This window comes from Wyeomyia smithii, chromosome 2, assembly GCF_029784165.1.
Source record: "Wyeomyia smithii strain HCP4-BCI-WySm-NY-G18 chromosome 2, ASM2978416v1, whole genome shotgun sequence".
In the NCBI taxonomy this organism is placed as follows: Eukaryota; Metazoa; Arthropoda; class Insecta; order Diptera; family Culicidae; genus Wyeomyia; species Wyeomyia smithii.
In genome coordinates this window covers 172,060,941-172,088,659 of record NC_073695.1, presented here as the reverse complement: position 1 = coordinate 172,088,659, position 27,719 = coordinate 172,060,941, and the positions used below count along the sequence as shown (strand labels likewise).

General features: G+C 40.1%; 1 protein-coding gene across 8 annotated transcripts in view; it reads left to right on the top strand.

The window, feature by feature from the left end:
* Window positions 1–27,719, top strand: part of LOC129725340 (small conductance calcium-activated potassium channel protein) — a 355,723-nt gene that overhangs the window by 28,828 nt on the left and 299,176 nt on the right. Inside the window, exons 2-3 of one of the 8 annotated variants that reach the window (XM_055681029.1) lie at window positions 2,671–3,042; window positions 3,266–3,409. The exons of 5 other annotated variants lie outside the window; for them this stretch is intronic. In XM_055681029.1, the coding sequence (XP_055537004.1) occupies window positions 3,371–3,409 (39 nt within the window). In that variant the 5' untranslated portion in view covers window positions 2,671–3,042; window positions 3,266–3,370. Of the gene's footprint in view, window positions 1–2,670; window positions 3,043–3,169; window positions 3,410–27,719 lie in introns of those variants that run through there. 2 more of the 8 variants (XM_055681031.1, XM_055681028.1) reach the window with 2 other exon arrangements.

Here is a 27,719-nt window from a genome sequence, read left to right as displayed (position 1 = left end):
CCGTTACACTTTTCACAGTTCATTTACCTTATTAATTAGATGAGAGCCGTGCCGCGGCCATGTTGCTGTGTTTCGTCAGTTTCTCAAGCGTCTCATCACCCGCAAGTTTACTTCGATCAAGTCGATCCATTGTGCCCGTTGTGCTTCTCTATTTATGGTGCCAGTAGGATTGCTTAAAAGAAGCGAACCCTTCAACGTCGCTCTGCATCCTCATGACGTGAGCAGCCAATTGACTTTCGCCAGGAAAGCAATGAGGTTTTCGCCAGGCACCGCGTGCAGCTCATGGTTCATATGCCTTCGCCATTCTCCGTCGTCCGTTTGTACTCCACCATAAATAGTAGATAGTCCGCAGCATCTTTCGTGTGAATACGTTATTGTCGGTAGAGCACTACTGATCTCATTAGGGTTTTGTATAGCATCACCTTCGTGCGTCGTCGCACTCGATTCGTTCGAAGTGTCTTCCGAAGTGAAAAATAGGCATTAATTCCAGCCTGGGTGCGTCTCTGGATCTCTTTGCTAGTGCCGGCGCCCACCGATGACCCCAAACACACGTGTTCGTCGACCAGCTCAAGCTCATCACAGTCTGAGGTGCAGGCTCTTATAAAATCCACTAGGTCCTGGCCCACGAAACTTCTTGTGAAAGGTGATTGACGACGGAACAGGATGTGCAAGGGTATTTCGTAGAAAGCATTGATAAGCGAGATGCCGCGATAACTACGGCACTCCAGCTTGTCGCCTTTTTTGGATGGGATAGAGGGCTCCCTCAATCCAATCTTCAAATAGCTTTTCCTCCTACCATATCCTGGAAATAGCCCAGTGCAGTGCGCTCACCAGCGCCTCTCCCATGCTTAAAGAGCTCGCTTAGCAGTCCGTTTTGCCGACGGTTTTGTTGTTCTTCAGTTTCTCGATCTCATATCGAACTTCGTAAACATCGGTGGCTGGTACTCGGTCATTTGCTACGGGTGCCCCTGGGTCAATTATGGTTCCGCTTCGGCTTGCTGTATCTTCATTTAGATGTCCGTCTAAGCACTCCTTCTACCTTTTCACCTCGCTGGCATTCGTGAGAAGGCTTCTATCCGTATCGTTGCTCATGTCGGCTTGCGGCACATAGCCTCTGCGAGACTGGTGAACCTTCTCATAGAACTTCCGCGTATCGCTGGCACGCGACTCACTGCTACTCGAGCTCTATTCATGATTCTCTTGCTGGCGCTTTTCCCGTCTGAGCCTTATCTTCCATCGTTGACTTACCCAGGTATATCGTTCCAGGCCGGTTCTTTTCATTCACCGGTGCCTCGTTTTCCCCACCATACCAGCCATTCCTGCCGATCGGTTTATATAATCGTCCAGCAAAATTTTTTTTGGGAATTTTGGAAAAAAATTATAGGATTCAAAAAAATAATATTACAGGAATCATGTTGATATCAGCTGTTATGTGGTTTGTATTACAAAAACTACAAATAAAAACTTGGCCCGAACATGAAATGAAAGCCGAAATTAATGTTTCTTCGAATAAACACCATGCGTCTCCTTGCAACGTGCATAAATGTGTTCGCATGGCCATTTTTAGACAACAGTAACCATGTTTCATTTTGCGAAGTTTCAACTATCAATATCACAACCACGGTATGAGTAACACGTGCAAAATAGTAGATTGTGTCGAGTGATGACGTCAAATATGCATTCAAAACTGTTGTTCAGTTTCGATTGTCTTGTTTGTGTACCAAATTGAAAAAAAAACTCAAATCACAAAGCTCGTTATTTGTTGTCAACTCAGACTTTAGTTCCATCATACCCATTCATTACCAACAGCAGTACAATAAGTTCTACGACCAACCCTAAATGCATTCCCGCCATTCATTACAGCATTCATTTGGCATTCGCAACTATTGGACCCACATCAAAACAGTTAAACTCAGCCAACGAAAGAACGTTCCCATTGCTATCCCAATCCAGCCTGATTTGAGCTTGATTTGATTTTTTACTCGTCATATACTATACCAGATAGCATTGAAAAACTACAGTTATGGGAGCTGCGAGTGATTAAGTCTAGTCTAGGAGAAAAAAAGTGAGAGTAAACGTGCTTATCGGTTTGTTTACGGATTTATGTTATTCCTTTCTTACCAACGACTGCAACCATGTTGAACACACTTGTTCTTTAAATAGCATTTATATAATTTCGTAGAGAATCAATGAAAAGAGCGAAAACAACATCGAACGGCTAAAAATATATTCTTGTGCAAAGTAATATATCTTCAGCAGCAGAAGAAGAGTGCGTTTTGACCGTGTTTCAAGAATCGGAAAAGTTGTTGATGGCGCTGCTTCCGTAACGCCACCAGGCAGCACTGCCGACACGGTGCAAATGTGAGAAAGCAGGTGAATTCTCCACGAACAGGAAAGGAAAAAAGCGAAAAGTGCTGTTTAAAAGTTTAAAATTAACCCCCAGTGGGATAAACTATCTGTAATTGCCAGTTGATCGCTGTTTATGGTTCCTTGCATTCATAGCTTGCTCTGCAGCCTTTCTGTCGCGCATTCGGGTATCGAATTTTCGATTTACCATTAACTCCATTTTCAATCTACAGTTGTCACAAATTATGTAAATCCCACATAAGCAGATCATTGAAATCTTCTCGAAAATCAGTCCTAACTTGCAGTAAATTTTTTCTTTTAAAGTTCGGTAAAATCTGAAACTAACTCAAGACACAAATTACAAGCTTCAAAGTGAATGTAAAACATTTGACGAGTGAGAAAAATTCACTTCAAATGTATTGCCAAGCTTACTAACGAAAACTGTGTAATTAAACGAGCGTAAAAAGTTCAAGACAAAAGAGAAGTTTAAGTGTGAAATAAATGTAAGAAAATACATTCACTGAAGTGACACGGAACCTATTGTGCAAAAGTGAGTGCTGGATCGCGTGCGAACTGGACCTGCCAAAAGTGCGGAAGCAAATCTTTGGAAAATACCAAAGCTTCTGCCCCGGACCGCGTTTGCCCGGGATCGATTAAATGACTTGATATAGTAGTAGCCGCACCCTGTACCTCAAGGTGATTGTCTTCCGCTATCTTTCGTTGTTCAGATTTTTTTCTTTTTCGCGAGGAAGCAGTTCCCAGTTAATTTGCGCTTCTTTTATGGTTGCTGTTATTTCTGTAGTATCTAAACTTAAGTAAAGTTGTTCACCGCAACACGATAAACGCGAGAAACATTTACAGTCTACTGTTGTTTCGTTCTTCATTTCTTCATTTCCCGAATCACAAAACAACACACAAGTGCGTCTTCCGGCCCAGAAAACCTAACATCAAGCCGTTGCACTGAGCCGAACAAACCAACCTTCATTCACCGCAGTCAGTAGTGCCATCCTGCGTTTCAAGTTAGATGCTTATAGACACCGATTTAGTCTTTTTTAGTGAACAGGTTCGTAGAATAATCTTGATAATGAAAAACGATTTATGTATATATGTTTCTAGTTTCTTTGTTGAGTTACCTGGTTTTACAGTCAACCACTTAACGTTAGGTAATGCATTTATTGTATTAAAATTGTTATGCAATATCTATATAATCCTAAAAATATTACAAATATCCATTCTCCTAATATAATACCCTTAATAATGTTTTGCTTATTTTACTTGCTGACAGTTAAGCGATGTTTTTCAATTCATGTGTTTCAACGGGGCCTTTGTTAATTCGACTTTTTTTAGATAAATGTTAAACGATTTTATATTCTACGAAAAAAAAAAATTTGAGTTGACTACAGTTTGGAGAAACGCACATCCGAAAAGCCTTTACCTCTTTACGGCGTTTTAGATACGATTTTTATTGTTGACTTGTGAGGTCCTGCCAATACCTCGGTACGCATGTACATATGCTGCAATAATGTGAACTTGTGTTATTAATACACGCAAAGTTTTTCCGTATGACTTAATTAGCAATAACGTGAAATGGCTCTTTAGGTGACAAATCTGTTACTTAAAAAGCAATTAAGTTCATCTCCAGTCAAGTAACAACACATACTCACATATTTAGCACGTGTTACGGGAGTACGACTATCTAGTAATGAACATTTCAACCACATGCAAAACTTTCTCTGTCGAAAAATACTCCCTTTCCATCTCCAGTCAAGAAACAGCACCGTCGCATATGTTGTACATGTCAGTCCGTGAACATACTGGCGCGGCCTGCGTTGCGAGGGCGACTCGCCCTGCCGCAGGTTAATGTACAGCACTACTGAGGGCTGTACTCTAACCCACGGCAATGCGAACCGTTATTGCAACTCAAGCCGCGCCAGTATGTCCTCGGTCTTACTAGTTCCCTCTATCTCTAATTCATCCGGTGTGCGTGTATTAGTTTGTTGTACGCATACGGAATAGAGAAATAATATGACAAGAGCTGCCTAGCAGAATTTTTCCCCTTATACAGTATGCAAACGTTGATGATTTCAAAGACTTCAAATGCGTCTTGAAATCACATCACGATTTGTTAACTGCGTCAGAGAAAAACACAAACATTTGCCTTTATGCAAGCTATCTTAAACACGCAATGAGTGTGCTTCATAGAAACTCATTTGGACTTGTTTGAAGATACAAAACTCGTGCTAATCCAGAGTAACATTCGCAACTCTGGTCACACGGTATTACATATTTTCATTTCAAGTAAACACCGGGGAACGAAACAGTGGTGTTTCTAATAGGACACCCGAAAAAAATGTTCAATACTAAGAGATGGCCCTGTAGTGGTAGTGGTAGCAAAATCGAAATTTCCACGAGTATTTTGCTTAATGACCGGAAAAACTGCTCTTAGTTACCCTGTTTTCATATTGTCCTAACTTTGTAGTACTTACATTCACTATATGTAATCTATTTTTACCAAAAAACTTGATTTTTACATACAACTTCATTGAATAAATGGACTTGTATGGAAAAATCAAGTGTTTTAATAAAATTAGATTGCATATAGTAAAAGTAAGTACCGCAAACTGGGGTGACTGATCACTGTACCTCTTTTTTGAAAATGTGGTAAAAAGCGCTCGTAGTGCTTGGGATTTGTCGTAATCTCCACTGATTGTGTGGATATATGTCTGCATTGCTTCTATTCATGCATTTATTTATTTATTTATTTACAAATTACCAACAGGCAGAAATAGCCCTAGTGGTTACTAAAGCATAATTAAACTAATACATCAATACAATAAACTACGGAACATTGAAACAAATTTAGACCTGATGACGCGAGCAGACAGATGAAAATCGAATATTGTGAAACACGATTGAACGCTTTTTGAAGGCCAATAATGGCACTGTTTGCGCTGTAGTTGGTGCGGCGGAATGGAATGTGAAGCAATGAAACTCTGCGTAATACTCTTGAGGGTGCGTTTAAATTGATCTGACGGAGAATTGTAGGGCAATCAATCCTAGCGGTGAGGGCGTCGGAAACCACCATGGCGCGTGCTGTTTCTCGGCGCAGTTGAAGTGTATCAATATGAAGGAGCTGACAACGGTCTTCGTACCGAGTATTCCGCATAGGCTGTCTCCAAGGGAGCAAACGGAGGGCATAGCGAATAAACCGATGCTGGATGCTTTCGATGCGATGAATTGCGTTGTTGTAATGAGGGACCCAAACTGGACAGCAGTATTCCAGACCGGACCGAACCAGTGAAATGTAAAGAGAAACCAAGCAGTGAATGTTCCTGAAGTCGCGTGTCGTTCGAATAATCAGTCCCAACTGCCTGGAAGCTTTCGCAACGATGAAGGAGACATGTTGCTTAAATGTGATTTTAGCGTCGAGAATAACTCCAAGATCTTTAACATGGTCTACACGCTGTAATGGTGCGCCGTTCAGATTATACTCGAAACTCAGTGGGTTGTTTTTCCTCGTGAAAGTAATTAGTTGGCACTTGGTGGGATTAAGAACCATGCGGTTCAGTTCACACCAGTGTGAAAATTCGTTTAACTGTTGTTGCAGAAATAGAGCGTCGCTGTTATTATTGATTTTGAGAAATAACTTCAGATCGTCCGCAAATGCCAGTCGGGGACATTTTAATGATTTTATAATGTCGTTGAAGAAAAGCAGGAACATTAACGGGCCCAAGTGACTTCCTTGTGCAATCCCTGAAGTTGCAGAGAATGATTCAGATAAATCGTCGCCAATTTTCACACTAATCGTCCGTCCTGAGAGATAAGAATCCAGCCAGCTCAACAGGTTGCCAGTGAAACCAAATCGGTCCAGTTTTGCAATGACAATACGGTGGTTAATCTTGTCAAATGCAGCAGTCAGATCAGTGTAGATCGCGTCGGTTTGAGACCTCTCAACGAAGCTATCGATTACATAACCGGTGAAACAGATAAGGTTCGTCGCACAAGAACGTTTAGGGAGGAATCCATGTTGCTCCTCCGCGATGGCGTTCTGACAATGAGCAAATATTGGTTCCATAACGACTAACTCGAACAATTTGGATGTAGCACACAACGCCGATATTCCTCTGTAGTTGTCAATATTGCTACGATCACCTTTTTTATGTACCGGAAACATGTACGCCTGTTTCCAAGCTAAGGGGAATCTTCCAGAGGACATTGATAGGCGAAACAAATGCGTAAGGGCAGTTACTAGTCCAGGAATGCATTTTTTCAGTAAGGTGGCAGGGATCCCATCAGGGCCGGGGCAGTTAGAGTTTTTCAACTTAGTCACAGCGGCAAGAATTGCGCGATCGTCGATATCGATCGAGGCGATGGAGCTACTTGAAAGGGCGACTTTGCTGGCGGCTGCGGATATCTGGGTAGTGGTAAGCGATTTGTCGACAAAAACACTTGCAAATTTAGCAGCAAAAAGTCGGCAAATATCGGACGAATTGTCAGCTTTTTCAGTAGCAAGTTCCACGACAGACGGAAGTCCCGTTTCTTTCCGCTGAGCATTCACAAAATTCCAGAACTGTTTTGGGTCGGTTTTTAATTTCCTCTCGATTTTCCGCCTATAATTGGCGTAGCACCGTCTTCTTAGAGTTTTATATTCTTGGTTAACTGACCGGTAGTGATTTCGAAAAGATAACGTACCACTTGCAGAATATCTCTTGAATGTGACATTCTTAATTCGTTTCAAGCGTCTTAGTTCTGTTGACTGCCAGGGAAGATATTTGCGGGGTCGTACTCTCATTCGTGGGACGAAACGGGCAATCATTCCGGTAACAATGGAAAGAAAATCATCTACTGCCATATCGACATCAGTGGGATTAAGATTATTAGCCCAGTCGAAAATTAGCAGTGCTTCTAGCAATCCGTCGTAATCAGTACGCTTGAAGTCATAACGAGGCTGTTGGACAGGCTCCTGATAGTCTAGGCTATTCTGCTCATCAAAATTAAGAAGAAGAGCCGGATGGTGGGAAACTGTTTTAACCAATGGTGCCGGAGCATAGGTTAGCCTGGGTGCGATGTCTCTAGTGGAGACAAAACAAAGATCAAGGCAGCGTCCGTTCTCGTTCACATTGTTATTAATTTGCTCGAGCATTGCGGCGTTGTATCCATCGAGAAGATTAAGTGCACAAGCATGATAGTTGGAGCGATCCGGATCGGGATAAAGGAACCCGCTTCGTTTAGGGGCCCAGTATAAATTAGGCAAGTTAAAATCTCCAATGACTACGATCTCGTCACACCTTTTTACTCTATCGTGGATAGCTAAAACGGACTGGATGTGAGTGTCGATTAGCTGCTTATCGCGTGTTCTGTCCGGTGGAAAGTAAACAACGCAAATGTATAACTTTCGACCGGATAACGGAATAGCATTTCCTGCTATTTGAACAGTGTTTTTTATGCTAAAATATTAATTGAAAATGAAGTGTATTTTTGGCGATTTTTATTGCATACAAACAATCGGTTCAAGCAGATTCAAAACAACAAGTTGCAATACGTAAAGTTTTTTTTTTTATATTGTTCTCAGATTAGTTCTTAAGATAAACAAATATTATAACAATGCGTTTCATTGTTATTTTTGCAAGTTTTTCCTCGAAGGCAATGTTGAGTCCTAATAATCTCCACAGCGTATTACATATATCTTCTTAACAAAAACCCGAGACGTGAAGTAACATGCAAATTTGGACGATTGCATAAATCATATTCCACGTGGACTAGTTGTTGATGATTTTAGACCACCTTCCCTCTCAGTGGATAATCATTCATATATATTCTAAAAATTTTGTATGAATCTTGGACATTCGCCATCATAAACTGTTCACGTAGAATGTGAATGGCCCCCAAATTTCTTTCCATATTTATGAACTCGTTTAAGTCGTTTTAGGCTGTTTAATTTAGTGAAAGTAGCAAAATGTTACTCCAAATTCATCAAAACTCTACATGAATTATGATTGGTGTAAAATTTTTAGGGTATATTCAAAAACTGCAAAATTATTGCTAAACTTTTGAAGTAGTGACTGAATCTTTCTCAATGCATGCCAGTACTTATTTTAAAAATAACAAACAATATTGTTTTCAGTACATTCTGAAAATATTTAAGATACAATCAAAAAAGTGATCAAAGTCACCCCAGTTTACGGTACTAGAAAGTTCGAATAATATAAAAACACGGTAACTAATAGCAGTTTTCCGGGTGTCCCATTAGACATTTGAGGTTGACAGGTGAGATTCTGATTATGTGTAGTAAAGGGGACAGAAATGAACCTAATCGTTGCATCAATACAAATGCAAAGAGTGAAGTCTTTCTAGCACATGCATTGCGGTTCTTGGCTGTATGTTCTCCTGCAGAAACACATACAAGCGTGTTGCCGTCATCATTTTTGTTACTTTTTTTTTATCACTCTTTGTGTATAATGCGCGGTCTAATACACAATAAGTAATAAATTGTCGCACCAAAGTAATAAAATGTTGCCCGTTTGTGTTAGGTGTATGCATTCGTATAAGCACTCTGCAATGTGAGCTGATATAAACGTTTTTGTGCTGCTCCATTGTCGCTTGCTGAAATATACAATAAGGATTAAATTATTGTTTCGCTGCGCGAACTACATATTACACGAAAGAAATTGATTTTTTTCGTCCTATAATGAAAACATAAATTGATATGTATTTATCTGTTGCTACGCATATATAAAACTAAAGTAAAAAGTTTTATGAACAGACACAGTATTCATACTTTCACAAAATACAGCTAACGATTGTAATTGTTAATCTATCTTATATTCAAGTTTAATCATTGTACCTCAGAAGCACGGTTCAAATCGCTCACTAAACTAAAATAAAGATAGTTTGACTTTTATCCGTGCTCCAGATGATCCAAAACTAGCCTAAAATCAAAATATAGATATTCTTCGCAGCAGTCTTGTCACCTCTTTTAAAAGAATCACTAGCGTGTTGGAAACTATCTTTCACTGCGAAAACAACTGCTCTCAGACTAAAAAGCAAAGCACGACGCCCTCGCTTGAAGAAAGCAGTGAATCGAAACACCGCGATGGAATCTGAATTATCTTTTCAGAGAGAAAATAAACTGACGTGAGCTTGCTCACACGAAAAGACATTACGCACAATAACTACGCAACAGAGCTCATTGCAATGATTTTAATGTGTACTGTGTACCAAATAAGGGGAGCATCAAAGTAGTACAAGAGACACCAGTAACTTTTTCAATAAAGTTGACGTCTCGGTTAGAACAAAGTTTCACTTTCAGCTCGTAGTCGGCAGCGAGGATAAAAAATTTGCTTTAAGATTTTAAATCTTCAATATAAATGATATGAGAAAAAAAAAAGTTTCACTTTGTGAGTATCTTCAAATGTCGATTAATACTGAACTATTCGGTGACCATAATGAAAAAGTTAGGCTCGCTAAAACCACAGATTACACGCTCACCGGAAATATAACTCACGGTAATCACTTATAAAGCTGCGGCAGATCGTAGTGGACTAAGCGGCGATTTCAAATATGTTTGGTTCAAAACTGGCACCACTCAAAATGTTGCATTTTTGAGTTTTTGATGGAAAACGAAGCCAATTTTTTTTAATAGTTGGCTGCGGAATCTGTGAATAATAAACAGAAGGTCGAATTCCGAATCGGAATGTAGCGCCAAGGCTTTGCTTTGCTTTTATATTCTAGTAGCCAACAGATTACATTGTTTGTATTTAAATATTAATATAGGCTGAAAGCCCGTTACCCATTCTTAAAAATAAGTTTTACATTGCATTCTTAAAAATAAGTTTTACATTAGCTACATACAAAAAATATAAATATAAGATTGATTGATTACTAGTCAAACAATGAAAAAACACTAATACAGTTGTCCTTCACGCTCGTTCAATTTTACTCCAAATTGGTTAGAAAGTACTCACTTTCATATTTTGATTCAAAATGTCAAAAAATGAGTAATTTGTATTAACGAAACTGAGTAACTTTCACCCAGTTTTCGTATGTTTTTGTTTTGCTCACTTTTGAGTAACCGTTCATTTTTTATCAGTTTGCTGTAAACAAAAGCTAAGCATTTAACAGTTCCCTGTTTGTTTCGCTTATTCGTACATGGATTTAGTTTTGAAAGTACTGCAACGAATAATTTACAATAAAATAATAATCCGCTCTTCGATATATGAGCCACAAGTCAAATAAGTGTGTGCTGTAGTTATGAGGGAACGAAACGCGAAGAATGAGTGCATAAAAACATCGGACACGTCCGCTTGTTCGAATAACTCCTGTTTTTGTTACATTGATTTTGTAACATATTGATCAAGCTATTTGAGTGGTCAGATCCATATTCTCAAATCATAGATGAGACGGTAATGCTAATTATTTTTGTAATACTAGTTGGTTCCTGTATAGCTGGAAGTATACTTTTAATCGTGATGCTGTTAGAGGAAAAACTAAAAATGTGTATATGTTTGGTGCTAGGTTGTTGGTGGGAACAGCCCTTACAGTCATAATAACAGAAGGAATTCGTTCCTTGTACGATGGAAGCTCGGATGGAAGCAATCTTGAAGTTAAATACGTGGGCACCTCTCTAACACCGGACAATTAACACAGCGCTGATTTATCCACATTTGGGCTCTCCCTAGTGCTGGGCTTTGTCTCCATGATACTTTTACTGAGTTGCAGCTTTTTTACGCGAAGCAATCCGAAAGATGGTAATAATATAAAATATCAATAATTAGGTAACTTGATGGGAAATAAATCTACAACATTTTAACGATTCTTTTTATGTTGTTTTCAACTTTTAATTTCCGAATTTCCAAATGTTTTCTTTTGCGTAGGGAAGTCAAATTAACGAAACTGAGTAACAGTTACTCAGTTTGGCTAATTCATGCTTTTTTTTAAATGAGTAAGTAGTACTCAGTTTTTGACATTTATCTATGCTACTCAAAAATGAGTAACTACATGGTTACTCTGTTTAGGGTAGGTCCACTTTTAACAAAATTGAGTCAAAATTTACCCAATTTATAGTAAAAACGGCCGAGCGTGTTAGGTATAAACTAAGCGTATGTTTTAACACAGATGTACTCATGTCAATACTGATGATCTGCTGCAGTGTGTTGAAGGTATTCATAAATCGATTAGTTCGCTCGTTCTGCGAATAATTTCTGGATCGGAAAGGAGAGTCGAACGTTCCACGTTGTCTGAGCGTGACTTGACTGTTGTTAAAAATTAATTTTCCACAAAGAAGTTGGCTGTCAGTGCATCCGGAAAAAATGTTCGTAAAAAAGACGATGTCGTTTATCTTGTGTCGTGAGTTTATCGTGTCAAGGTTCACCAGGGAGCACAAATCCTAATAGGAAGGTAGTTCTTCTCCATTCCACCCAAGATTCCTAAGAGCAAACTTAACGATTTTTTTCTGGACTGCTTCGATTCGCTGTATGTGAGTTACGTAGTAAGGCCGCCAAACGCTAGTATTGCGTGAGGATCATCAAGGTCTCGGCTATACCTTCTGACGAGAGAAAAAAGGTTCAAGCTATCCACGATTACTTTGTCAATGTGTTTCGTGAAAAACAGTGTACAGTGACAGTGTCGAAGGTTACGCCCAAATCGCGAACATATTCAGCACGTGGTACAACATTACCTGAATAAGCATAATTGTACAATACGGGGTGACTTTTCCGCAACAATCACAGAATCTTCCGAAAATTTCTAAATCACTCTGCAATCTTTGGCAGTCGTCATTATATTTAATAGGTAGAAACAATTTCACATCATCTGCGTTAATCAAAACGATTGCATGGCAGATCACATCAGGTAGTTTATTTATCAAAAGCACAAACAGCAATGGGCCTAGATGACTGCCTTGTGGTACTCCAGAGTGGCCAATAAATGAATTCGATTTACTTCTCCGGATCTTAGCACTCTACGTTCAAGATACGACTTGAGCCAATTGTAGAGCGAGCCACGAATCCCTGCATCTGCTACTGCCCTTTATATACTATCAATGCTAACAGCGTCGAAGGCTTTGCTCATGTCTGTATAGATACTATCAACTTCAAACCCTTTGGAGATGTAGTCCGTAACCAAAGCGGTAAACTCACGGTAAACTCATCAATGCTCTACAAGCAAATTTTTTTTTCACGCTTTTGGGCCCACTGTAGCGTAAGACGACAACTAAAAAACTCGGTTGTTGAAAACCGAATTTTTTTTTCTTGATTACAATAATACAAGTTTGCATCATGAAAATCACGTTAGAGCAAAATCGGGATCTAGGCCCTGTCCATAATGGGTTGAATACCTACGGATAGTACGCAACAGTCAGGTCGCACTACGTAGGTGGTAGAATGAGGGAAATTGAAAAAAAAAGGCCGCTGCGCTGCACATTGTTTGCAGGAGTATGAACAAACGTTGTTAGCGAAAGTACATTAGTTTTTCGTTAACTACTTACCGTCAACAAGTATACCCGATCAGAAAGAAAAAACAAAAATGTAACAAAAGCTGTTAGTTTGTTACGGAAAAAACCTTACAAGATGTGTTTTCAATTTGATCCCGTTAGGTGTTAAAATAACAGAAATTATAACAGAAATGATTCTACTAGTATCAAACATATATCAATATTTGGTACTAATGTATCAGCTTTCTAACAAAATAAGATAGTATATAGAACAGTAAAATAACAAACATTGTTAGAAACAACAGGTTTTGTTAAAAACGAGAAATTAGTTAGACTCGTTTCCGAACGACTTCATTTCAGGTTTTGTTATTATAACTCATTCAGAATCAATTTTGTTATTAAAATTATATGAAAAAATACAACATTGTATCAAAATATGTTATTTGTATCTCGCATTGATAGAATTCTGTATTTTTTTAATTATGCTATTCTGATCGGGTGTCGTTGAGATGGCACCGAAGACAAGCAGTAAAAAAGCTGAGAAATCTGGGAAGCTCAGAAAAACATTAACCCAAAGGTAACAATAAGATAAAGAAACCTCGTCATAAGGACAGCTAGCTAAGTACATTGTGTCCGAAGGAACTAAACGAAACGCTGTTACGGTATACACTAAATTCAAGTAAATTGTTTCATTCCTCTTGCCAAGTGATTAAAATTGTCGCTTTTCTCACGTTGCAAATGATAAAATATGCAGTTCTACTTTTGTTACAAGCGCTTTAAAAGACACGCCTGAATTATTAAAAAAGAATTGATTTTTATTAAATGCAATCATATTTTGACTATCGAGCTAGCTGGAATTATGTTTGAAATTTGTTTGTTGTTGTGATTGATTCATTTAGTAATCCGTAACACAGATTAAACCGCAAACATTTTGGATAACTTTACCAAATAAACACTAAGAAGGAAAATAAGATTTTTTAATTCTCTTATTACTCTTCTCACACACTGCAATCAAACAAACAATACAGATTACGACACAAATTTCCAGCATACGCACAACTCACTATTAGCAGAGGCTGAAAGCGAACGCTGCGATCCGGACAGAATCACTAACATGTCCGGACATGTTCAACAGTGCTACAGACATGCCTGTATAACGGTGCTTTTCACACAGACGAGAAACATAAAATCTAGCGCTGTGCAATGTCTTTTTATTTTAAGTATCGACATCTAGCGGTTGAGAGGACTCGTTTTACACTAAAAATGTTATTACACTTATTTCGAGCTCTCTTGTTCTCCGACGATATGCATTACTCGCAATGTTAGATATAATAAACGGTACGAGAAAAAAAAATTGTCGTTAGTCGAGAAATTCGGTTTCCAACGCCAACGAAAATATTTGAAGAGCTGATTCAACTAACTATGGTTAAAATGGTTCCAACAGTCACGGGATGTACGATCATAGAAAATTCGTTACGCAATGTTTGAATGGTTGAGAGATTTTTAGTTTAGTTTTTTCTATTCATATTGATTGTTAATTGGTACTAAATCTCCGCTTAAAAATCTCTTGAATGCGGTCCTGTCCTAATTTGATTTTGATAGATTTAAGATAACCTTTTTGTCTATTGGAGCGAACTGTTCGATGCACTGTAAAATCAATGTAGGATGGAACAGCGAAAACTGAAAGCGAAAGCGTGGGCTAGGATTTACAGTAGAGTTTTGTTCGAAGTTGCATATCTGTTCTGTGTCTATAGTCACCAGTGCCATCCGCTGGCTTCCTCTGTAGATCTGTCCACTATGAAAGACTGTGATATATATGAAATCGCCGCAGCCGACTTGACACAGCTTTGCCTGCTGTTGATCCAGTGAATCATCCTCTTGCTAGACAATGCAGATGTCTAGTATGGCGGTCAAATGGACGAGCAGCAAGTCCCCGTTTCAGGAGGTTGTTTCAAACTCAAATAAAGGGTACGTGGTTGCCAAGGTGACGGTGTGTTCTGCTGCAGTTACTATGCTCCGCCAAATTGATCTACCGAAAGGTTCATCCAGATGGTCGACCTGTTATCCATGGAGCTGACGGGCCTCACGCCGTTGGTGGTGGCGCGCGACTTCAACGCATAGGCTGTTGAGTGGGGAACCAGAGGGGTCAGATCTTGTTGAGGGGTTTGCCAAAGCTCAACTTAGACCTGGCAACGTTGGGAACAAATGTACATACAGCAGAAATGGTGCGGAATCGATCATCGACGTGACGTTCTACAAGCTCAGGACTGATCAAAAACTGAAGGATAGACGATGGGACCTTCCCTCGTGGAAGACATCGCATCGTTTCCGCCCAACTACTGACCAACTAGTTGTCATGCTATCGCCAACCTAGTAATAGAAAACCACCATTTTATTAGTGAACTGACGCGATAGCCAATCGTTGCAGTGCGTGCCTCCGTGCAAGACGGAGGATGCAGCGTGCACAAAACTAAGAACAGAGGACAGAGCGCCGCGCAGCATTTGGGTTTGCAAGATCGCTAAAGAGTGCGATAAAGGCAAGCAAGACTGTACACTTTCAAATTTCATCTTGCAAATAACATAATTTTAAGGGACACAAGTCAGAATTATCGGTTATCCTTGATGCAAATTGCTGCCACTTGCACGTTCGATTGGATTTTATGTCCTGAATTGAAGTTTTGGCAATTTATAATGTCGCTCTATCTTTTATGTTATGAACTTCCTTAGCGTTTTTGGAAAACATTGTTAGAAAGCTTCCACTTGTCGAGCTAGCGAAGAAGATTATCTAATTTTTTTTCATGCCTTTCTAGATATAATATATCACCGTCGAGGAACTCTGCGAAGCATGCCAACAATTTGCGATAGTTAAATTCAAAATGAAGAACTAACCGCGTTTGAAGTTGAACGGCTTGTTTTTGCCATTTATCAACTCTGTCACTAGTTTAGGATAAAGAATCCAAGATAACACTGGTCGGCGAAATGAAAAAATAGTGCACACCAAAAGCTCAAATCGGAAAAAATGAAAGATTATAGCTATTCAACCATTCCTGTGAATTTTTGTGCCCCTAGCCGTTACCAAAACGCGCGAACTTATGTGAGAGTTAGCATAGTAATTGCTCGCCGAGTTTTTCACTTCAACGTTATGTTTACGAGAAACCTCTTTTAAGTCTTTGAAAAAAGTTAGTAACTGGGGACACCAAAATTTACAGGAATGGTTGAACAGCTATAATCTTTCTTTTTTTTCGGTTCGAGCTTTTGAAGTGCACCTGTGTTGACCAGTGTAATCTAGACTGGGACGGATTTATCAACGAACAGTGCGGAAAAATCTATGGCAAACTGCGGTTACTCCAACTTAGTGCATGTTTTTTGAGCGCTGATACCAAAATTAAATTATTCAAAGCACTTGTTCTTACTTATGCGATGTCGTGCGATTTTTTTTTTTTTTTGATGCAGGCATCTGCAGCTTCACTGAATAAATGAAAGGTTCAAATTTGGAAATATTTTCTTGAGCGTCTTACTATAATGGTATACGAAATCAGAAAAAAGAATTATCTGTTTCCCTTAAAATCTACTATGAAATTTATGTTTATTAATGGTAGAGTTTAATGGAAACATTTAATTCTTTTTTCTGATTTCCTGAAATAAAACTTGCTTTGAAGCAACTCATGTATTCGGTTTGTATTCAAGCTTACTAGGTTTCCACATGTTTCACACCTGCAATCAAAGTCGATTGGATGCCCGATTCAAAACTTTGGAAAGCTTAAATGTCGTTTAAACAAATAAATTACCGCGAGCCACACTATTTGTTCAGCAAATTGAGACCCGTGAGAATTATTCGCTGTCGCACGTTCTACCACGATGTAGGTCAACGAAATACGGTCACTCATTTTTCGTTAGAGGTGTTGTAATTTTAAATTCACTATCAAACTTTTCAACCTTTGAGGGATGGGAATCAGCATTTAAGAAAGATTATTTTGAGTACTTTTCAAGATAATTAAAGTTAGCAAATATTCAACATATACTAAAGCGGATACGAAATGAAAAATGACGTTAGTTCTACCACCTATTGCCATTGTTACTTAAAAAAAGAATCAAATAATAACAATAACTCCGCCGTAAATGTTTTATTTCTATGCAGCTGATCACACATGGTGTGCAAATTCTCTCCACTCCAGTACGTATCTTGAAATCGTCCTCTCCATGCATTCTGTGTTTCAACATGCTTTCCTAACACAAAATCCAAACGAACTAGAGCGTCTGCCATGAATGCTGGAATTTGAACTACACCGACCGACCACAAAACGAATGCAATCAAAACAGTCAAACCTGACCGAGTGGTTTGATGAAGTTATGTTGCAGCAGAATCCTGTTGGTTGCATTTTCCCCCTGCAAAGCAATTGTCCGTCGGTATTAAGTTTGTTCTACTTTGCCAACCGAACGGTCACAATTGTTAAATTTTTGCAAGTGAATACCAGTTCAGATGTTCTACATGACCTGACCGCTTGGCAACGAGTAACCAAGAGATACGGAAGGGCATATCGCCAGTGCCACAAGAAGCAACCATTAGAAGACAGCGAACCATCACCCCAGGATCAAACAGTGACGACGGCGGCAGGGAAAATAAATGGCTGCATGTCATTATCTCTTCTTGTTCGTTTTCCTCTCACTCCTTCGGTGATGCAATTTTATAGCTGCGAAAGTAGGACATCACTGAATGCAGTGCACTCATTTGTGATTTTCTGCTGTCGCTGATGAGAACGTGTCTTAAGAAAGGTACTAACGTACTATTGCCCCTCCAGATCGAAGAAGTTGAGAATTGATCCCCACTGAGAAAAAGCAGCATCTAACAGTGCAGCAGGGATGTTTCTTTGTTTGAGGAAAGTTTCATGGTAGCAGAGGGGAATCTAACTTCTGGTTTATCGACGCATATAAGCTGCTATAGTGTGAAGCAACTATAAGTTATTCTTTCTGATTTATGGTCAGAATCCATTTGTTAGGATTAACCCATCAGAATGTGAAATAAACTTTATCAATTGGAACCTCCTGTTCAAAGAAGCAGAGGTCAGGAAAAGTCGAGTTTTGTCTAGTTCGGCTGGCTGAGTGAATCCGGAAACTGAATTGAAAAGATAATCACCTCTTAGACGTTCTGTGACACTTGTGCAGATTCAGTGCTTGTGGTGCTCGTAGATACTTCCACTGTGTGTCGTTCGAGACACCCTGATGGTGATTTACTATCAATTTGGATGAAAGCTACTCGGTAGTGCTCCAGAAAAGACGAAGGCGATGATATGGACGTTGTACTCAACAGAGCGTTGTGTTCTGTCCTTCGGTAAGAGAGAGAATATGTAAGCAGCATCCGATAGCGGCTTCGGGGTGTGAAATTATGACCTCTGATTTATCCAATTATTCACACACGCTTGGTCAAGATAGATCGATATACATGATTTGCTCCACTTATTATGCGCACACCATGAAACTTTGCTTCTAAACTACTCTTCAAAATGTTATGACAAAGTACTTCAGGTAATGCTTCCGGTGCTACCTATACTCACTGTACTACTAGACAATGCCATTAAACAAAGTTAATTCAAAAATCTATACCTGAATCTGTCTTCATTCGGAAATATCGAAAGCCGTGAGTAATCTTGTAATTTTCAATTGAAGACCCAACTGCCTCCGCACTATAAAGGTAATATTGACAGGATAAGTAAAGTATTTCAAGCCATATAAGACAACGATGTTAATCGACTATTTTCGATTTGGTCAAAGGTTTTCTAGTAATATTTTTTAATGATTACTAATTTTTGAAAAAAGTAAACTTGTATCATAATGGTATTGATGAACAAAAGTAGAGCCAGTAGGGGTTGTTTGATCGGTATGACGTCTTTAGAAGAGTTGAAAACAGTAATTTTTACAGGAAAGATAAAAAATAAAATGAAAAATAAAATCTATTAAAATAATTTCAAAATAATCTTATTTTTGTAGGCAAAATCTACAAAAGGTTAACTGAACTTTAATGGTTATTTGATCATGGAGTAATAAATAGCTTAAATTTTGTAGAGAAATTTTTTTGGTCGGTTGTTTGATTAGTATAGAGTCGTTGGCAATGTTTAAAAAGTAATTTTGTTCATATGGCTCATTCTATCTTAAGTGTGCACACCTCATGTACACGACGCTGTAACTCGAGTTTTTTTTTCATAATACCTCTACGTAATAGATGTTTTTCGGGTGAGATTTTCTCAGCCAAACCCGATGCAATAGTCAAATTTGAAATCAAAATATACTTATTGGCCAAAAAATGCAATTTAATTTTTCAAATGTAAAAATTAAATATCTGGCATCACTGCCTGTCAAAATTGTTATTTGTTGGATTTCTTGAATAATGTAATCTCCAAATTGTATTATTCAGAATGTCCATAATTAAGTCTGTTTCAGAGATATTAGCAGAATAATGAAAAGAAATGCTCTAAGGGCATCTTCAGCGGTGGTCCAAATCGTTGTTTTGTTCTATTTTTTTGGAACAAACCCTAATTCACTGCTGCACCGGTGGTGTAAATTTTGTTTTATTCCAGATTTAAATTGAAAAAAATTTAAAGTGGTATATGTTTTGGTCTATTTTTGTCACTTTTTGGAACAAGAAATAGATCGTTCTAAAACGCTACGCTACCAATAGGTGGGGAAAATGTTATATTTCAATTGAATACCTCATATTTAGCTATTTTCATATAAGCGTTATGCGAGTGTTGGGTAATAAATAAAACAAAGATTTTTATCACAATTCAAAATTCATTTCTGGGGATTTTCTGAAGAAGAAAATGAACAGGTTTGTCGTTTTCGGCTTCAAGGAAACCGATCAGCAGAAGGGGGAATTCTGGAAGACCATAACCGTAGATTCAACTACTTGGTTTGCAACCATCAGCCACCAGGATGACAAATATGTTGGGTATTTGTTAATCGCCCTAATTGTAGTGGGACCAGAGGAGACCTTAAGAAGCCAGAAAAATGTTCCTCGAAGACACTGAACTGAAAATGTTCAAAATGCAGGCTTGTTTCAATATCCTCGAAACCCAACCCAAGTTGGAAGAACTGCAAGATTTTGAAATATTGATGAGCTGAAAACGGAAGACGAACATCTACGCGATCAAATATTTTTCGCTAACCTCTGAAGCCCAACTTGTAGCAGAAATTTTTCTGGAGCGTCATTCTGGTTCAAGAAACACCCAGATTGGTCATTTTCGGCTGTTTTTCAGTCACCGGAAGTCGCCATCTTACAATTCAAAATGTTGTCTGAGGTCGAATTGTGGCTCCAGTGCATCATGACAACTCCGGAAATACCCATATTGAGATGTATTTGGTCATTTGCCGCTGTTTTTCAGAAACCGGAAGTCGCCATCTTGTATTTTAAAATGGCATTTGGAAACAATCCTGGACTCTGAGCGTCATTCTGGTTAAAGAAAGTCATTTTCGGCTGTTTTCCAGACACCGGAAGTCGCCATTTTACAATTCAAATTGTTGTCTGAGGTCGAATTGTGGCTCCAGGGCATCATAACAATTCCGGAAATATCCATATTGGGTGGTATTTGGTCATTTACCGCTGTTTTTCAGAAACCGGAAGACGCCATCTTAGATTTCATAATGGCATTTGGAGACAATTTCTGCCTTCTGAGCGTCATTCTGGTTAAAGATACACCCATATTGGGTGGTATTTGGTCATTTTCGGCTGTTTTTCAGACACCGGAAGTCGCCATCTCACAATTGAAAATGTTGTCTAAGAGTGATTTGTGGCTTCAGTGCATCATCACGATTTCGAAAATACCCATATTGGGTGGTATTTGGTCATATCCCGCTGTTTTTCAGAAACCGGAAGTCGCCATCTTGGATTTGGTAGTTGGAGACATTTTCCGGATAGAAACCGGAAATTCCCAACTTAAATTCAACAATGGCGTCGGGAGTAGAAATTTTTAATGCTCTCAAAATCTCAACATATCAAGTTTGGTTTCATTTACCTGATCATTTCTCTAGATGTGCAGAAATTTGTGTGGAACCCCTCCCTTTCTGAAAAGGAGGGGTGTCGAAACATTATGAACATGTTTTTTACCCCTAAAAATATTCACCTGCCTAATTTGGTTCCATTTATTTGGTTAGTTCTCAAGATATGCAGAAATTTGTGTTTCATTTGTTTGGAACCCTCACATAAGAGGGAGGGGTGTCGAACCATTATGGACATATTTGTTACCTCTAAAAACATTTACATGCCAAATTTGGTTCTATTTGGCTGATTGGTTCTCGGTGTGGCTGTGCGAAATTTATGTTTCATTTGTATGGGACTCCTCCGTTATAGGAGAGGGAGGGGTCTCAAACCATTATGGATATGTTTGTCACCCCTAAAAACATCCACTCGCCAAATTTGGTTCCATTCACTTGGTTAGTTCTTGAGATGTGCAGAACCTTGTGTTTCATTTGTATGGAACCCCTACCTTCCAGAAAAGGGAAAGATGTCGAATCAATATGGACATATTTGTCATACCTAAAAACATTCACTCGCCGAATTTGGTTCGATTTGCTTGGTTAGTTTTTGAGATATGCATGTATTTGTGTTCCATTTGTATGGGACCCCTCTCTTCCAGAAGAGTTAAGGGTCGCGAACTATCTTAGTCACCTTTCTTGGCCCTTAAAATCCCTATATTCAAAATTTCACGCCGATCAGTTCAGTAGTTTCCAAGCCTATAAGAATCAGACAGACAGACAGAGCTGCATTTTTATATGTTTAGATATATAAAAAATCTTCAAAAAAGTCATACAGACAGGTTTGATAAGTATTTATTTTTAGCTTAAAGGCTGGTAAATTATAAACTGAATATCCAAAAAAAAAATCAATTCTGAAAAATCAATTTACCTATTATGAAAACCGCAAAAAGTTTCCTTACCATTGATGTGAACGTGGATAATCTAAAATGGAAAAAAAGAAAATCTTAGAAAAAAATGTTTTTTTTTTTCATATATTTTACAGTGTATTTTTTAAAAAGAAAAAAAATTATCTACCACTTTTCCAAAAACACTATACCGATAAAATGCACCGTTTTGTCTCAGAAAATATTTGTTATCCTCAACAGATGGTGGGCGATCTTACCCGGCTTGTGAGCGGGCTTAACCCGCAAGAAAATATCTGAAAATTCACAATGCATTTTCAAAATTGAAAGAAAGCAGGAAAACATACAAAAAAATTCGGCTTTTTTTTTTTTTTTTTTTTGATGCGAGTATTGAAGAAAAGAGCCCCTTTCCAAAGAAAAAATGAAATTGCAGCCGCAACTTTTTTCTGTAAATAGAATTACTCATGGGGGCGGTCTTACCTCGCTTACCCCTACATGCTAGGAAAGTCGGACGACGTTAGGCATTTGAGTTTAGACACATTTTAAAAACGTTTGGTGAATATTTGGGACGAAATGCCGAACGAAGTTGTGCGTAGGCTTACAATGACTTCGAAAAGGCCGTTTTCGTTCTACAGGCCGTTATCAAATACAAAGGTGAAACATTTAAACTCAAATAAGTACATTGTAAGTTTACTAGTTATAGATGTTGTTGAAATCGATTCCGAACAAAAAATAAAAACCGTTTTGAGTGTATCACTTTCACGTTGCCACCCTGTAAATCCTAGCACTAATAATTATTACTCAGAGCTAATTACTCTTTATAAAGTGATGAATACTAAGAAATTCATTAATGATTTAGGAAGACTCCATTACGTGAGATGGGCCAATTATGTGATGCATACATCATCTAGAAATACTCTTTACGCATTCCGACTTTCATTGAAATTCCCGACAAACTTCTCCTAGAGAAGGACTAGTAAGCGGCAATGATGCCAAGAATTTTAACATTTAAACCACATAATGATTTAAAACTACCATTCTGCTGCTGCTTCACTCGAAATGAATGGCTGTCTTTCACGCAGTTTGACAGACCGTGAGTGTTAAAAAATTTTCTGCAACAAACAATGCCGCATGATACCCTCGTTACTTTCGCTTTTACATAACTAGGCCAGCAGCCATCTGTCAGCCTCTGGCAAGATGACACTTTGGATTCTATTTACCAGTAATGTGCGTTGGCTAACCTCAACGCGTCCAACTTTGTTCCGCTATTCGCAGCCAGAACGTCATGAAGTGACTTGGCAAGGGTACATTTGGTGGCAGATTGAGCTATTACTCAACAGTCAATCTAACACCGGTCATCCTAGCGACAGCACTGGCCAACTGTGACTGTCATCGTGCCGTTAGGGAACCGCTTATGAGTATATAATCACCAAGCCGTGGACCCCATCATTCTAAATTCGGAACACTTTCATATATTTCATTTTGTAGCGAGGTAAATAGTGCCTTGACTAGACGGATGTCTAGTCGAAACTAGAGAGAAATGACTGATGCCAAGCTGGAAGTAGAATAATACTATGTGATGTGCAGCATTTGACGGAACGTAGATTGCTACTCGAATAATTAGGTAAAACTGATCGGCTCTTCCTGGGACTGCACTGCCTGGGACAGGTGTGAAGTAGTTTTTTGAATGTTGTTGATAGATGCACAAATCGAAAATCTAACAGTTTATAAATTTATTCCCCAACCGGAGTATTGGACGAGCAGTGACAAAGTGCTAACGAGCTTATGTTCAAACGATAAGAACATTGAATAATTAAAATAAATACGTTTGGGTATCAATCTTTTATTTTAGAACAATTAGCATATCGTTGCACTTCTAATTGGCTTCAAGCGCAGACTGGTTTTAGAAATGTTTAAAAATCATTCCTGAGGTAGGCAATTATTCCTGTGAAACGAATCTTCTTGTGCTCTGCTCTGTCGGAGCTGGCCGTTGGGTGCCGTCAAGCATCATGATTTATATCAGCAGCTGTCGGCTGTAGGTTGCTGTGCTCTTTTTCGCTCGGGTTTTACGTATAATACTCTCTAGTGTACAGCAAAAATGAGGAAAGATGAAAAAGTGTTCATCCAATCGTCTGGACTCCACCAACCTGCCTAACAAGCAACCTAACGAGCGAATCATGCACCACTCGCAGAAAACTCAAATGTCGTCAGACCAACGCTTCGCGGTTTGCCTCCGGATTGAATTAATAATTCGCATCGCTTTTTGTCGGGTGAAGATTGAGCATTTTCCGCATTGAAGTCTAATTAATGTTATATTTTACTTAAACCACCTTTCCATCGTAAATTTTCCACAGATAAACTAAACGATGGCCACCTGTTTGAATAGGCCACAGTTTAACCGAACAGGAGAAATGATGTGATATCGTTGATTAGATTTGTGGAATGCTAATGGCAATTCTCGCTGTCTAACTTTGTTTGTTTCTTTTGATAGTTTTTGTACATTTTATGTGATTTTGACTCTCCTAGCTGGTCTCGAGGTACGATGCTGGCCCAACAAGCCAGTCGTCGTAGGTTTGTGTAGGCTCGAGAGAGACTGTTAGTGTAAGTAGGATCGTAGCGCTAGCCCCGCAATTGTCCTGTACACTTAACAGTTGGCTGCGAAGTCTGTGTATAATAAACAGAAAGTCGAGTTCCGATACGGAATGTAGCACCAAGGCTATGTGATTTTGAGCTATGACCTGTTCCGATGCTTGTGTGTAATGTGATACTCTTCCTTTTACCCGCTTACTGTTCTACAGTACCGATGCTCGTTCCTCTTGCTAAATATCACCAATTATAATTGCCTGGAGAAGTTTCGTAGTGCGTCCTTCTGGCCAGTTTTATTAATAAGAGGGACTTATGTATTGTTAAGAGAAAGTCACGCAAAGGTGTTATAGATTTCAGCGTAAAGGAAGGGTTAGTGGTGGGAAGTCTGAGAATGAACCTATACTTCAAGTCCAGTTTTGACATCGAATGGCCTGACTCTACTAAGATTCGAACCCACGACCATTCGCTTGACAAAGCGGACTCTGTAACCTTGCGGCTACGCAGCTCCCCACTGTTGACCGTTGGATAAGTTTATCATTTTTGTTATCCTCATAAAACCACGAGAAGCATTCCATAGAAAATGAATTTAAAAAAAAAATTCCCATTTCCTATTTCACTGAAACTTTGAACATTCCTCTTTGATGAAAAGTACTGAGCAATTCCACAAAAACTGGCAACCAATTTAATCGACCATTTTTGATTAAGCTGAAACTTTGCACAGACTTTTCATTAGGTACTTGTGCTTACTTTACCTTACCAGTCAGCTCCAGGCCGAAGTGTCCCTTGCTGTTCGAAGAAGTCGTCTCCATTCAACTCGGTCCATGGCTGCAGCTCGCCAGCCATGTCGTCTGCGGAGGCCCCGCAGGTCGTCTTCCACTTGATCGAGCCACCTTGCTCGCTGCGCGCCCCGTCGCCTTGTTCCAGTCGGGTTGTTATCGAGAACCATTTTCACCGGGTTGTCGTCCGACATCCTAATGACATGCCCAGCCCACCGTAGTCTCCCGATTTTCGCCGTTTGTACGATGAGTGGTTCTCCCAGCAGCTGATGCAACTCGTGGTTCATCCGCCACCGCCATGATCCATCTTCCATCTGCACTCCACCACAGATGGTACGCAACACCTTTCGTTCGAAAACCTTAAGGGCGCGTTGGTCCTCCACGAGCATAGTCCAGGTTTTGTGGCCGTAGAGGACTACCGGTCTGATCAGTGTTTTGTAGATGGTTAACTTCGTGCGGCGGCGGATTTTATTCGAGCGGAGCGTCCTCCGGAGTCCAAAGTAGGCACGATTTCCTGCCATAAGGCGTCGACGAATTTCTCTGCTGGTGTCGTTGTCAGCAGTCACCAGTGAGCCCAGGTACACGAACTCGTCTACCACCTCGATTTCATCACCGCTAATATGAACTCGTGGCGGGAGGTTGACACTGTCTTCTCTGGAACCTCTTCCTCTCATGTACTTGGTCTTCGATGCGTTTATGGCCAGTCCAATTCGTCCGGCTTCAGCCTTCAGTCTGATGTACGTCTCCGTCATCTTTTCAAGGGTTCGTGCTACAATATCAATGTCATCGGCGAAGCCAAAGAGCTGAACAGACCTTCTAAAAATCGTGCAACTCTTGTCGATACCAGCCCTACGTATCACACCTTCCAAAGCGATGTTGAATAGCAAGCACGATAATCCATCACCTTGCCGTAACCCTCTCCAAGATTCGAAGGGACTCGAGAGTGTCCCCGAAACTCGAACTACGCACATCACCCGATCCATCGTCGACTTGATCAACCGTGTCAGTTTATCCGGAAAGCCGTAATCGTGCATAATCTGCCATAGCTGGTCTCGAACGATTGTGTCGTATGCCGATTCAAAGTCGATGAACAAGTGATGTGTGGGCACGTTATACTCACGGCACTTCTGTAGGACCTGCCGTACCGCGAATATTTGGTCGTTGGTGGCGCGGGCACCCAGAAATCCCGCTTGGTATTGCCCCACGAATTCCCTTGCAAACGGTGATAGTCGACGGCAAAGTATTTGAGAGAGTACCTTGTAGGCGGCGTTCAGCAACGTGATTGCGCGGTAGTTGCAGCAATCCAACTTGTCGCCTTTTTTGTAGATGGGGCACACTGTACCCTCCATCCACTCCTCCGGTACTACCTCCTCCTCCCAAATCTTGGCAATAACCCAGTGTAGCGCCTTAGCCAGTGATTCACCACCGTGTTTTAACAGCTCGCTGGGGAGTTGGTCAGCTCCAGCCGCTTTATTGTTTTTCATCCGGCCGATCTCCTCTCTAACCTCCTGGAGGTCAGGGGCTGAGATTCTGTCGTCATCTGCGCGTACACCGAGATCTACTACCACTCCGTCGTCGTCCTCTGCTACATCGCCATTAAGGTGCTCATCGTAGTACTGCTTCCACCTGTCAATCACCTCACACTTGTTCGTGAGAAGGTTGCCGCCCAGGTCCCTGCACATGTCGGCTTGTGGCACATGGCCTTTGCGGGAACAGTTCAGCTTCTCGTAGAACTTTCGTGTGTCATTCGCACGGTACAGTACCTCCATCGTCTCGCGATCCCGATCTTCCTCCTGGCGCTTCTTCTTCCGAAAGACCGAGTTTTGCCTGTTCCGTGCGCGTCGGTAGCGCTCCACTTCCGCCCTCGTTTGGTGTTGCAGCATTCTCGCTCGTGCTGCATTCTTCTCTTCCACTAAGTGTTCGCACTCGTCGTCAAACTAGTCGTTTCTCCTGTTCGGAGCCATAGTACCAAGCGCAGCTACAGCAGTACTACCTATGACTGATCGAATGTCCCTTCAACCATCTTCAAGAGTAGCTGCGCCAAGCTGCTCTTCCGTTGGTAATGCTGCTTCCAGCTGCTGCGCGTACTCCCGTGCAACCTCGGCGTCCCGTAGTTGCCCGATGTTTGGTCGCGGTGGGCGACTTTGACGCGTGTTTCGCACCGTCGAAAGTTTTGAGCGCATGCATACTGCAACAAGGTAATGGTCCGAACCAATATTCGCACAAGTTCACACATCGTTGGCCGTTATCATTTGATGCGGCGTGCAGGCTATTCAGCCCTATCACCGGTCTGTACATTGCCTCCCGTCCTATCTGAGCGTTCATATCACCGATGACGATCTTAACGTCCCGTTGCGGACAGCTATCATACACCTGCTCCAGCTGCGCATAGAACGCTTCTTTCTCATCGTCGGCTCTTCCTTCGTGTGGGCAGTGCACGTTGATGATGCTGTAGTTGAAGGTACAATTGTGAGGACCGGAGATAAGTTTGACGTTCCTTCCAAGTTGACGACTCACCATTTGAAGCCTAGGTACTTGTACCATTGGTTTAATTTTTTTTTGAACACATATACACTCTTTTTTTTAAATAAATATTTTTTAGAGTGTATAGTTTTTTTCGGAAAGGAAAATTACTTTCTACAACTTTGCCGAAGACGTCACACCGATCGAACAAACCGTTTTGGCTCCAAAAATATTTGTAATCATCAATAT